The sequence below is a fragment of the Gallus gallus genome, chromosome 8 (genome assembly GCF_016699485.2).
Source record: "Gallus gallus isolate bGalGal1 chromosome 8, bGalGal1.mat.broiler.GRCg7b, whole genome shotgun sequence".
Taxonomy (NCBI): Eukaryota; Metazoa; Chordata; class Aves; order Galliformes; family Phasianidae; genus Gallus; species Gallus gallus.
In genome coordinates, this window is record NC_052539.1 from 17,123,221 (window position 1) to 17,137,488 (window position 14,268).

Below are 14,268 nucleotides of genomic sequence, written 5' to 3' on the forward strand. Positions count from 1 at the left end.
CTATGCAAATGCTGCTTACTCATGTTTTCCTTGCTACAAGAATATATCTTCATCACTAATAATTACTGCTAATTACTGTTGCTGAGACTATGATGGTGGTAGTTACGACCTTACTTTTTTTTTTATTTCAATACATATGCCTACTTAAAAGTTGTGTAAATATATGAAATTACAGTACGTTTTCCTAATGACCCTTCTACGTCTGAATTTGATCCTATTCAATCGTGACTAAGGTAATGAATAGTAAAGATGAACTCTCTTCTGTAGCACTACACAGTTTCTATTGTATTCTCAACACTTAAATCGTAAAATGTAAAGAAGCCATTCTAAGCAGGATACATCTGGGTCAAAGGACTGCTGATGCCAATTATGCTTTGTACATAATAATGCACATTTTATCTATTTGGAAAAAAATTCACATTTATTTACTGTCAAACAGGTGTTAAACTTTACACTGGATATTAGTGATGGGCTCATTATTAACAAGTTTACACAAAGGGATGAAAAAAGCAGAATTTAGTTGAAACAATTTACATTTCATTAGATTTTTATCATAAAATAAATTAATTACTAAATATAGGCAGAAGGAATATGGAAGAGTAATAGTTATGTTTTATTTATTTTTTAAAGGACAGGCACCTTTTATTCACGAGGAAGTTTGTGAGAAGTGTCCAGTGTCCCCTTTGCCCCTTACCGCCCAACCCTGATTAAGAATGAACAGGGAATTGAGTTACAATCTTTGTTAGCTATACCAAATTTGTGCAAGGCTTGGCATAATTGGCTTCTAAAACAATTTTCTCCCCGAATTATGTTTTTGGCAATAAGAATTAAAAAAAAAAAAAAAAAAAAGAATAAAACCTAACTTGTCAAAGCAGAACACTGTTTACAGTGAAAAATAAGTGAAAAACGGGCAGAACTTGCATTTTAAACATACTACTGTACTATGAACAGAGTGTAAGAAAAACAGCTTATAACATATGTGCAACCAAGAGCGTTTCACAATATTTTCTTCAAACTCTTAAAATTATTTTTAATGACAGTTATATTTCAGTTGGACACAAATGTATTTATTTTACCCTAGCAATAGAACAAAATATAATTTCTTTAGCCATTTTTTCATGAGAACGGTTCATTGTACAGTTGAGGAAATATATGAAATAAGGCCTGTGGCTTGATTGCTAGTGGTTAGACATGTATTCAATCTTTGCCTTAATGGAAAAGATTTGCAGTGAACTGCAAACTGATGCAGAATATCTCTCCTGCTTTTGCAAGTCTTGTCAGGAATAGTAAGGTACAGTAAATTTGTCCCACAGGATTTTAGAGCCTACGCCTTGTATATAATACAATGTAGGCCTAGAAAAAAAAAAATGGTGCAGCCATATTTACAAATTTAGTTCACAAACTGCTGCAGTAAAATGGCTGGAAAGTGTTTTATTTCTTTTTTCACAATTTTGTTAAATTCAGCAGCAGAAGATATCTTAAAATACCTTGTTGGTATTTCTTTTCTTTGTAACAAATAATTCATTTTAGTATACTCTGTGTATATACAAAGTTTTTGTTTTATAAAAATTCACAGAACTGCGAGGTCCAGTCATCCCCATTACAGAGGAGAACCACAGGGTCAACAGAATTGTCTCTTCAAGCAGATACGAGGGAGCCTGCACAGGGCTGATTAAGTCTTTTTAATACTTGTACGTGGCCTTTAATATTTCTTTGCTACACTATTAAAGGCTTGTCACTAGTTGCATTTGTCCTTCTCTAACATCTCCTTCTGGAATACATCCTTCCTTGTTAATGGGAATTATATAGCCGTCGCTATTACCCCTGCTGATTTGATAGTACATCTGAAGCTGATGGCCAGCTCCTAGATTTGGCATGCTCTTGTAGTAAATGTCCTCGTTTTCACTCCTCCTGGAAGGAGAGAGATCTTCTTCAACATCGGGGCTGCTCTCTGGGTACGGAGAGTCTCTGAGGTTGGGCATGCTTGTGTAAAGAGAGTCTCTGTTGGGGGACTGGAGGTGGTCGTCAGCCTCGGCTGTCAGCTGTGAGACGTAGCTGTCGGTTCCCTCAGTCTTCACTTTCTTCTGGGGCTGGTACAGAAGGGAGTGAGTCCGCTGGGGAATAAGTGGGGCCTCGAGCTCTTTGTGGTGCAGCTCCAGCCCAGGGGTGTCGCTGTGCATCAAAGACGAGGCATCTGCCACGATGGCGTCATCTTCGCTGCTGCTCCCGCCGATCACAGCCTTGGCTGGCAGCGTGCGCTCCAGGTTGTGGTTCTTGCTGCTGCCCCGCAGGTTGTTGTGCACTAATTCTGAAATGATCATTTTCTCAAAAGCAGTATCATTCAGGCTTAGTCCACAGTCTACAACTTGCACACTGTCGTTATAGTCACCGTTGCGCAATGAGTAGCTGTTGTTGAAATTACCATTTAGCGGTAGAGTATCCATGGCACTTGTATCCCTGGCATTGTTCAGTGAATGTCCTGAAACAGAAAAGGACAGTTCTGGTTATTGCCTGATTTGTTTATCGCTTCTTCTTCTTTTTTTTTTTTTTAAACAAATTCTTTAATGTAGTTCAGGACAAAGTTGTACTTGAAAGTAAGACTTGAGAAAAGTTAGGTTATTGAACATTCCCAAATGTAAACAGTTGCACACCTTATAGGAAAGATGCCTTTATACGACAGTAGCACGCATTTTCTGTGGGGAATAGTGGCATTTTAATTTCTTAATTTAATGTCATTTCTGTGACTCTTTCACAAGGAACTGTTCACTCCATGCCCTTGCATATGTAATGCAAAGCAATTTGTTTGGAAACAACTATGTTTTGAAGTACGTCACCATGATTTAGAAGAAAGAAAATTAACAGAATTTGTCCTAAACAACACTAAATTAAAAAGGAATTAGATCACAGACGTAACTGAAGGTAAATGTACGACATAAACCCACATAACTGGCAAGCAACTACTTTAATTTAACACATTTCTAACATTTTTCCTTTTTTTTTTTTTTTTTTTTTGGGATGAGGTAAAGAAAAGAATGAAAAAAATGGATAAATACAAAGAATTTATGTTAAACAAGGACAGCCATCTTTCACACTACAGGGACCAGGGCCCACAAGCACCATCCAACAACACGATAGACAGCAGGTGGAATGACTCACTTTGGACAACTCACATCATGTCTGTCTGCTCAGGCTATCTGGCCTAAGAGTAGCTGATATATAAAAGAAAGTAAAATGATTTATTGTAACATGATGAAGAATTACTGAGCTTCTCAGCAACTTAGTCAGAGCAAGGGTTCAGCAAATTAGATTACTAAGCAATAACAGCTTTTCTTTTCCCACTTAATGTAATTTTTTTGCACTAATTCTGTCTGCCAACAACGGCCCCAGGCTTCTAAAGGTCAAAGTTTGCCTGCAGTCTGCATCAGTCACAGTGACAGCGCTGAATGAACCAGAATAGTTAATTAAGAGTTAGGCCCACAGTTACCATGGGCATGGAAGTCAAATGCAGAAATGTTAGGAATTTCTCTAAGTATGTGTCACAGAAATTAAACCAAACAATAAATATTAGTTGTGGAATGGGAAGAGGAAATCAGCCATGGCTGATATCTTATAGCTGCTGGACACATGACAGATTGGGTAAGTCTGCTAAGAAACATGAAAATAAGTTTGGGGGAGAAAATGAAGTCTTATGATGATTAAGGTCTTCATGTTTTGATTTTGACTCTTTTTTTTTTTTTTTTTGGTGGTAGTAGGGGGGGAATAACACAATAAAGAAAAGGATTTCCTACAGACACAAAGACATGTAAACTATGACAGCACAGTGCTTCCCAAGCAAAGGAAAAGAAAAAACTTTGAAAGAAACTAAACAGTCTGAATCATGGAAAGTCAGATGGTTAAAGCATTCCTAGAAAATCACTTTTATCTACAGAAGAAAGAATGGAGTGACTTTACTGAAATGAGACTGACCACTGTGAGGCTGCTGCATTATATGCAAGGCTTGGAGGAGTATAAGAAAAGAGTTGTTTTGGAAAAGATTATACATTTTTTGTTTTTGTTGTTGTTGGTTTTTTTTTCATAATTAAAGCTGCAGCTTATCCTAGAAAATTCAATCGTCTCTGGAAAATACTGTTTTCAATTAAAAAGTAATTGCATTTTCTCATGAAAAGATTTTTGTCTTCAACTTTAGAAAGCAGAGTAATAATTTCCAAATAAATTCTAAGTAATTTGCAAATCATTTTGTAACTCTGTTACTGTTAGCTCCTCTTCATGTGTACTGATTTAAACAGAGATGAGGGTTGTTTGAAAGGTCTCCTTAAGCTTTGATTAAACAACTTTGTAGTTTTGCAATTTCATATATGTTCTAAGGCTTTTCTTGCAATGGATTTAGCTGCGCAGAACATATGGCATTTATAAAAGTAGACAACACATGGACCACATGCTGGCATTCATTTCCCTCATGAAAGTGATTTAATTCTATAATTTTAATTCTCTTTTCTTTTGCTAAACAGATACCAAAACGTATCTGATAATCCAAAATGAGTTTTCTATGATATACTGCAGAGTTAAGCATACTGAAATATATTTAAATTGGTTTGATGAGGCAAATTTTGTTGCCCATGATCAGGTAATTATTTGAAATCTTTCCATAGCCTGTAGCAAGATTACTGTGGGAATGTAAAAATATAAGTAAATTGTTAAGCGTTTCTGCTTGACACTGCTTTGGTTTTAAACAGCAAATTATTTCAGCATTGTATAACTTCCGTTACCAATGGGGTTTGCTACAGACCTCATGTTGTTTTCCAAAAAGCAGTATGCAAGTACTTTTTGAATGTGGAAACATTTCATTTGCAAATTGTGAACCACTTGCCCGCTGAGTCTACTTCATGACCGCTAGTTATGTTTTAATTGTGCCCATTAAAAATCATGCTGAAAAAATTTACATTTGATAGGCAAAGTTAAGTTTTACTCCCATACTTGTCTCTCTGTAGGTTGCTAGAGGAAAGCATAAGGAAAGTAAGAGAACAAGAGAATGAAAATAGAAACTACAGTTCAGTTAAAAAGGAAACTTGAAATAAAATCTGGAAACAAGGTTTTATGAGCTCTTTATCAAAGATTTATTGTTCCAGTAATACTAAAGTGATCTTAACGACTCATCTAACAGTAACTGCTAGATATTTACTGATGAACTGCACTGTAGTTAAAAAAAGCAGCTAGAGAATGTAACAACAAAATGTTAGGTAAGTGATGACACCCTTTATTCCGACATAACTAAACTGTTCTAACTGTTAATCTCTTGATTTTCCTAAAGGAAATGATCTACCATAAAGCTGCACTATACTATAGATCTGTTTGACGCTGGATACAATTTTCTGTGCTGCAGTATCCAAAGGTGTCAAGATGCCTTGCATTGCTTTAGTACCTAATCTGTTCCATGAGCAGGTTTTTCTCAGCAAGCTTTAGAGTCAACCTTACATTGCATAGACATGATACCTCTAAGTGATATATATCTTGAAGATGGGCTCTCGGACCATGTGGTGTCAGTCCTGTAATAGTATATTAAGATTTATGCCACCTGTGTTAAAAACATGGATAATTATTGGTAAATACTGTTATGGCAAAGGCATTACTATAATATAGTGCAGTTTTACAAGCTGACATTGGTAATACTGTATTTCTCAAACTGACAGAAATTTAGAATGTATGGCTAGGGTATTGCAACTTGAGTTTCTGTCTAGGGAAAAGAAGGGATTTGAAGCAAGCCAAGAAAAGCGGTTTTATTCAGGAAGTATAAGCACACCTGGTGAGTTAAACACAGGAGCTGAAGGGGCATTACATACAACAGTTTCAGCGAGCAATGTGTTATAGGGGTTGTTAGTGCCGTGTGGTCGAAGAAGAGGGTTTGTTAGTAGGTAATTGCCAGTCATTCCTGAAGCAAAAGAAACAGAAAAAAATGTCAGTTCTTTAATTTTATTCTGACAGTTTCAATAAAGAATATTTTTTATTCATCATGAATCATGTAGAACCTGTCAAATGTAATTCAGTTGAAAATTTCTGAGTATATCTGAGCTATACATTCGAAACGGGAGTAGGAAAATACAGTTAGATTCCAGTAATTCACAGGTGCTGTCCAAATCCCCAAAGTAAACATCTGGTGAGAGTGATATTTACTAATGTATACAAAATGGGTGTTACACAAGAATAGCAATTAAATGGGTAGAGATCAAGGTACTACATAAAGCCATAAAGCTACTGCAACTTTTAAAATGGTATCACGGAACATTTCTGTCCAGAATGGAGAGAACCAAGTTTCTTAAATTTAAAGGTATTGAAAAATCTCATATGACAGGATCAGAGCTGTTATTCACTTTATGACAAACACATGGAGAGTGGAAGGGAATTGCTGTTTTCAAACAGACAGTGGATGACAAACTGCAAGCATATCTTAGTATATGCAAAAGTATGCATGCTGAGGGGAAAGCAAAATATTTGCTCTAAGAAATCAGAGCATTCACATTTTCTCCCGGGACATACATGCTACAAGTTTATCTGCCAGGTTTTAAAAAAGAATTACTTGAATGACAAATTTTATTTAAACAATCAGTTTACAAACAATGTAATGTGAAGCATGATACTACAGGAATGAACAGATCTTTTAGAACCTAGTTTCTATGCTAGTGCAACATCATTTAAAGAATTCAGAAGAATTAGAAAAATAAAAAACATCTTTTGAGATCTAAAAAGACAGTTAATCTCTGACTTCTAGATACTGAAGGAAAAAACTGTCTGGAAAAATGACAAAGAAAACTTATATTAAACAATTAAGTTAAACTTCTACTTCCTTCTCTGTTGCACAGCACAGCAATAAATCAGAATGTGTATCACAGACCCACGGAAAGCTAAAAAGCCAGCTGTGTCTTTATACTGTATTTTTATTTGGCAATGGAAAAAGTAGTATTATATTCTAAATTAATGCTTGGCACTGAACAGAAGCAGAAAAATCTAAGATGCAGAGATCTATGGCCTGATAATGATAGTTTGTATCAGTGAACAACTACAAAATGGCTCACTGTAACTTTTTTCAGTTGTAATCTAATTCCTACAAGAAACTGAGATACCTTTTGTTGTGTATCATGTTTAATATCTTTATTGGAATTACAATCTGGAATTATTTATAGTATGCAATTTTTTTAACCAATGCAAAGTTTTTCTGCCACCTTTAAGGCACTGATTTTTATTCTAAGGAAAACCAACACTAATTACTAGATAATCACTAAACTTTTCTTACAGGTACTTATCACTAAGGTAGCAAAATTATTGTAATTGAATAACAATAGCATCAATTAATTTTTTCTAGCCATCGCAGAGCATCTCAAGTGGTATCTCAAGTGATGAGACTGGAGCTCCACAGCAGGGAAAAGCCTCCAAGATCTGTGCTCAGCTCTGAACCACCTGAAGCTGTAGCATGGGCAAAGCGTACCTCCTATGGTGAAATCCCAGACTTTTATTTATACCATATTTGTGCACTTTTAATAAATGAAATAAGAAATACATTTTCTACTTAGGAATTTTTTTTTTCTTTTCTTTTCTTTTTTTTTTGCCAGAGGAACATAAAGATTCAGGAGGGAACAACAAGACACACCAGTCGTCTTAGATATTTCTGTAAGCCAGTAGGATCATGCTTTTTGAAATCTCGTCTTTTGCCAAATACTACACTTTTTACTTCCAAAGCAAACATGAGTTAAGTACAGGTCTCAACCACCGAATCTTGAAAAAAGCACAAGGGAGAAAATTTGCTATTTGTGGTTCACAAGGGTTTTACAGTAGTCCTGACAATGGTAAATTTTCTGTTTGAAACTTTTTAAGCCAAGCAGGAACTGGTCAGAACTACATGTTTGTCTCTGAGGGATGTGAGTGGAACAATAGACTGTGAGCTTGGCTTTCACAGTCTTCGCCTCCATTACTTAAACTGCTTTAAAGAAAAGGGGTGGGGGAAGTGGAGAAAAGAAGGGACATTCTGTGTTGATTAATACCCTTGTCTTCTAAGTGGACATGAAAATGCAGTTACAGATTTCAAAGTCTAATCAAGATAAGAAACTTAAAGTTTTGGCTTCTGCGCCTGAAAATCTGGATTCTATCCCATGTGACAGATACAATGCTCTTTGAAATAAAAAAGATAAATGCTTTACAGACATCTTTTGCATAGAAATGATATCAATTAGATTTCACTGGGAAAATTTCTGCACCTAAAAATCATAGTCAAATATGCATTAAAATGTTACTGCACTCATATTTCTGTTTCAGATTTAACCTATAAAGGTTAGGAAAGATTTAAAATTATGATCTTGCTTTTAAGTTAAATTATTGATGAAACTTATTTAAATGCGCTCCCATGAATGGAGGAATTCAACTTCTATATCAGGGGGCCAGCTGAGGGAACATGGCTTTAAAACGTGCTGGTGGATGACTTTAAAACTCTGCTTTTAGAGTACATTTGTTCCAGATTTCTTTTTTTCAACACATTCGTTTCAATTCTTCTGTGTTAAATTAAGTTATATAAAATCTGTAAAAAATTTAAGTCTTCTAAAACTGAAATGTTCCCAGTGACTGACCTTGATTAAGTGTTGAAGTGCTGTTGATGTCACCTGAGATAAAAGAAGATTCAGATTGTTTTCTCACAGTGTCATTCCACATCCTCCTTATACGACTCTGTTAATGTAAAGCAACAAGACAGAAGTGCATTAAGTTACTGAAGACGTTTTCCTACTTACATACTATTATATATTCTCATTTATTTTGGACTAAAGTAAGCCATTCTTATAGCAGAGAGCAAAGCTCCATCCTCTGTTATTACAACTCTAATTTATTAAATTTCATTTAGATGAAACATGATGGTATAAACCTTCCAATAAACCAGCCCGCAATTACAAGAAAAATAACGTGTTTGCATTAGACCAAACTAAAATGAAATCTTTAAAAAGAAATCAATTCTAGCATGCAGAAGTATGTATTTGCCACCTAAGTGATAATAATGAGAAGACAATTACTACTTCTGATTGGAGCACATCTCAGTGGGCTTTTTATAAATAAGGTTAATTAAAAGATGTTGTCAAAATCTTTGTTACCTGAGTACCAGAGGAATAGCGAGCACTAGTTCTTGTTGTTGATGCCTTCACTGAACTGTGAGGACTCTCAGTTGGTAGTCCACCACAGCAGTAGGAATGTCGGAAGCATTTGCCGTATTCCTTACGTACCTACGAGGAAAAAAAAATACTTTAGCACAAAAAATAGAGTGAAAAATACCTTCACTGGCAAAAAGACAGCAATCTTGCACTGAAAATACTCAACTGCTTTTCGAACGAACACATAATTCTTGTCTACTGAAATGATGGCCATTAGCAAAATTAGATGTTTTACCTTACTTAATGGCAGCATTATTGGCTAGCCAGGATTTTTGAATAATTTCTAAGGTGTATATATATATCATTTAGATGTGTATGAATAATTGTTGCTGACTTCTTATGGGATGATTTTTGTTTTGTCTTCATATTGTAGATTAATACAGTTGTTTACCCGAACTGAATATTGGCTGAAAATAGTCATTGTTTGCAATAGTTTTTGGTGCAAAAGCCATAGAAAGCCTGTCTTCCCATCCTGGCATGAAAGAAAGGCTGAGGCCTTTGAGCTTCTCAGTACTACCCATTTAAGTTATTCCTTCCAGAAAAGCATGCCAAGAAGACTGTATTTAGTCTAAACTGCAAGGACTATGAGCATTTTTTCACATGAAGTTACTCAGGGTAATTCAAATAGTCGCTAGTTCACCAGCTGCAGTGGTGGGGCACCAGCAAAGGTCAGAGCCAGGTGTTGAACCATAAAGGCTGGGAAAACTAAGCATCTTTTGCTTTTAGGACCAAGAAGTAGAATCTTTGCTATTGTCTCTTCTGACCATATAATGATTTTAGTATTCGGCCTGCACTTATTTACCTTTTGTTTCCATTGAAGTACTGGAAACTTTAGTCTTGTAATTCATATGCATGAACATTGTCATAGAAATAATCTGGATGATTTTATAGAGCTTTTAATTCTCTCACATTTGATGACTGCTACATTGCTATTTATTTTCCAATAACATAAAAGAGCACACGTATCCTGGCAACACGATCAGTGAAAGGATGCACTGGATAAAACTTGTAAGGATGCCAAATGTTACATTCATAAATCTTCTGCCAGCTACTTGGTAATCCAGGAGTCTCATGTGCATCAATGAGACTCCTAAATTCCTCTGAACAGTGACATTTCAGCTAATCTGTAAATTCTGCTTGGCCTACAGAATATATGGGACAGAAATAAAGTTATGTGTATGTAAAACTGAGAAATGAAAGAAGGAAAAATGCAAAAAATTAACAGTGTGGATTTACGTATGCCATGCACCTTTTTCAATATTCCAAGAACTTTATCATTGAGTACATAATGTGGTGTTTCTATAAACTATGAAGTTCAGGAAAATTTGAATAGTTAATGCTTTAATTTAAATCCCAGGACAACAACTCATCTATTTAGAAGTATATCATACACATTTTAAGTGAACTCCTACCAATATCAGCACAAAACACACATACAAAAAGGAAAACAGAAAGGCCTGGACACAGACTTTCATTTTTGAAAATGCAAAAATAAAGATTCTAAGTCTCTATATATAATCACTAGAGACTACAACACTTAAGAAAACACATTCCTGACCATTAATGGATATTAAATGTTCCAGAACACTATATGGTAGAGACGATAGCAATCAAAACTATATTTTCACCCAAATACCACCCTCCAGGGCTGGTTTTGCCTAATGCCTATATTGCTGTGAATGTGCATTATCCGTCAGTACAGCGCATTCCTCTGTCATTATTTCTAAATTATAGCTTGTTGGAAATAGTTGGAAACAACGGCACTATCATCCTGTCAGAACTGCAAACATAATAGTTTTCACTTTCACAATTCTATTTCTCTGTTCAATTTAGTGACCAAGTAGTAATAACAGAATAAAAAGACTATATTAGCTATGCAGACAGAGGATCGGATGATATCCAGTCAAACTCATCGAAACTTAAAAATCTTAAATGGCAGCTTTAACATTCTTTCAGGTATAAATCTTATTGTTCCAGGTTATGCTTTTTCACACTTGACTGGTATTTTTATATTGCTTTTTGCTGACTCCACTTAATAAAAAAACAATGCACAGCTGTAAAAAGAAATAAAATCAGAGTCTGTTTTTTATTTTCAAGCCCAACACAAGTGATAAAAAAGCAACATGATATGAAACCTTAATCTAGAAATTATTTACATTTTGAAAATTTCTTCCCTCTTTTCTTATGATCACTCTCCTCTCCAAGTGTGTTTTTATTATCTCAAAACGAAAGCTATGCCATTTTCCTCTGGATAAAATCCATTCTGTTTTCCACATCTTTTCCCAAAACATGTCTGAAAGCCATTGTCCACATCAATTCTAACTGGTACTGTTAGAGCTGAGAACATGCAAGAATGTGATTTTGCCCATACATAATAATCTTTTATTCAAGAATCTTGAACCACTTCATAAATATCAGTTAATTGTGTCTCTGGTGAACTAATTATAAACGGAGTTAATAACTGTTAGGCCTCCTGCCTAAAAATGGTAAAAATATTTAGAACCTAAATATTGCAGGTTGGGTATTTCCAAACAGACTTACTGCATTTTATCTTATTGTTTGTGGTGGGCTTTTTCTGACATATACACTTCCCCTTTGCTCTTAACTCATTTTCATTTGCCATGCCTTCTATAAGCATTTTCCTTTTATCCTTCACTGGAGCATCTCTAAGGCATGAAAAGTCTCCACTCTCAGTCTGGGACACAGAAGAAGAGCGGGAGACCTGATCCCACCTAGCTGTGCCCTTCAATTCATTCTAACTTGTCTGTTTGTCTCTCCTCTGTGAGCTTCCCTCTCAGCAGCAGATCTGGGCAAAGGGGACCAAAACTAATTTAGAGCATCTCTTCATTATGGAAGGTAGTTGCCAGGGGATTCCAGTTTCTCCAGTAAAGAGCACTTACTTATTGGTTTGCAGGGGGACGCAAATGCTTGAAAACAAGTAGTCACGCTGGTGTACTTAGTAAACTACCCTCATTACCAGTTGTCTGCAGTTAATGGCTACTTTTTCTTTAGGTGTGGTGAAGTTCAAAATGAAATTAATTTTCAGATCTGACTTAATTTTGTAATGAACAAATGCTCGCAGCATAATCCCTGCCTATCACCTGTAGTTTTATGTGGCAGCTTAATAGGACCTCATGAGAGGTCTTTGCCTTGATCTGAGAGAATGTTTCCAGGCTGAGATGGGCTGATTTTGTAAAAGATCCTTTGTTTGTGGTGCTGCAGGCAGGATTTGATTCATAAGTGCATAAAGGACTTTTGGCTGTGAATTCAAAATCATACATACCACATCACCAATGTTAAACAGTACACCTTCTGTAATAATTATCTTCCCAAAGCCTCTAAACTTTTAAAGCCCAGGTTGGAAACAGTGCATCCATTTTAAATTCATACAGGCCAAAGAGCAGTTAAATGACTCTCTGAAGCACACACAGCAAGAACTGTTTTTGTTCCTGCTCTCTTCCTTAAACTTCTTCAAAATACTCCTTTTTGTTCTTGAAATGTACTTTTCTCTATTTTTCAAGAAACACGTGATATTTTTAAAGACATAGAGAGCACATGTTTCTGTTTTTTGTAACTTACTTTCTTTTGAAGGGCACAATGAAAGATGAAAATAAACATTCCTTGGAAAGCATTAAATACTGTGAAGAGATACGTCATCACAACTGTTCCCTCATTGATAAACAGCAGGCCAAATGACCACGTTAGGCCAAGAAGACACAGGAGAGCAAATGCACCCAGGACCCAGGATCTGTAAAAGAAAATTAATTTTACTAACATTACTTAACAAGATTGCATGTTGCCAAATCCAATATTAACATTTCAGTTCCTGCAGTTGACTTTTACTAGGTTCATATTCAATTGTAAAAATTCCTTGGGTTTAACCTTTCATCTATTAAAGAAAGAACAATTCCATTTGGTACTTTTAGTCTCCAGTGAAAACAGCGAGAGTAGATATGACCTTTTTCTTTCTCAAGAACTGCATAGGATGTCAAAAATACTTTGAAATGTCGAAGTATAGTGCAAACCCCAACTACTCCATTGCCTTATCTGCTATTACAAAAGAGACTGATAAATCTGGCTTAGCCACTAATCACAGCATAGATTTTAAACAGTGGTGCTGCTAAATAACACCAAATAATGTAACACAAATGCACAAAGGTTAAACAGCAGATTAAAAGCCTAGAGCCCAAATCTTTAATGCTCTGATAAACTCAGCTAAACTGAAGCTAGATGATCTAACTTCTGCATGAAGAAACTCTGCTGAAATGTGGCAAAAATATGGATATTGCTCTATAGAATAGTGCAAAAAAGATTCCATCATGAATAGGTTAAGGAAAAGGAACTGTAGAGAACGGCACAGAATGAAAGGGAAAGGGAATTTAGTCAGTGAATTCCACATCTAACTAATGATCTTACTTGATAAATGGCTTATTATCTTCATAGCTAGAAAGCATTATAAGCAGAAAAGAGAAACAAAATTATTAGACAGAATTGAAACAGAAATTAATAAGAGCATTTTTAATTGTCTATAAAAATTAGTCAAAATTAGGAAATTCAAAATGCAGAGGCAAGCAATTTAAAATTATAAAGGCATATAATAGTTAAAAATTCTTTAGCAAATCAGGTATCTCAAAACTAGTTAATTAAAATTAAGGGCAATCCACAATATTGACCGAGTTTGTAAAGTTAAAAGTCATGCCAGAAATTTGTTAATGTAGGGTTCTATCTTACCCAGGTAAGTCCGTATTATAGTAGCCATCACAAACACGGTAATTACTGGTGTGGATGAGAAGACAGAAAGAGGAAAAGGAAGAAAAGAGAGAGATGCTAAAGATTAGCTCTCTCTCTCATCATGCAACATGCAATGAAGCTGATACTGACCTATCCATAACATCTAGTCACAATGTTAGCCTTACTGAATATCTCCCTTTGCCATTTTCAAAATTCAAAGCAAATCTCTAAGACCCTTTCACATCCAACCCTTAGTATTATAAAGTTGCACCATCCCTTCAGTGTTGATAACAAGAACCTTCAGTACAACATAAAGCTATACGCTAAAAGGCTATCTAAAGAAGCAAGAGCTGACAAA

At 35.4% G+C, this 14,268-nt stretch overlaps 1 protein-coding gene across 39 annotated transcripts in view; it reads right to left on the minus strand.

Moving 5' to 3' along the window:
• Positions 1–392: 392 nt before the first annotated feature.
• ADGRL2 (adhesion G protein-coupled receptor L2) overlaps positions 393–14,268 on the minus strand; it is a 382,604-nt gene continuing 368,728 nt past the window's right edge. For 12 of the 39 annotated variants that reach the window (XM_040704608.2, XM_040704611.2, XM_040704604.2 and 9 more), the window contains 7 exons: positions 13,911–13,955; positions 13,596–13,622; positions 12,759–12,927; positions 9,123–9,251; positions 8,610–8,706; positions 5,798–5,926; positions 399–2,479 (listed from right to left, as the gene is read on the minus strand). In XM_040704608.2, the coding sequence (XP_040560542.1) occupies positions 1,725–2,479; positions 5,798–5,926; positions 8,610–8,706; positions 9,123–9,251; positions 12,759–12,927; positions 13,596–13,622; positions 13,911–13,955 (1,351 nt within the window). In that variant the 3' untranslated portion in view covers positions 399–1,724. The other 27 variants (XM_040704617.2, XM_040704615.2, XM_040704616.2 and 24 more) reach the window with 18 other exon arrangements.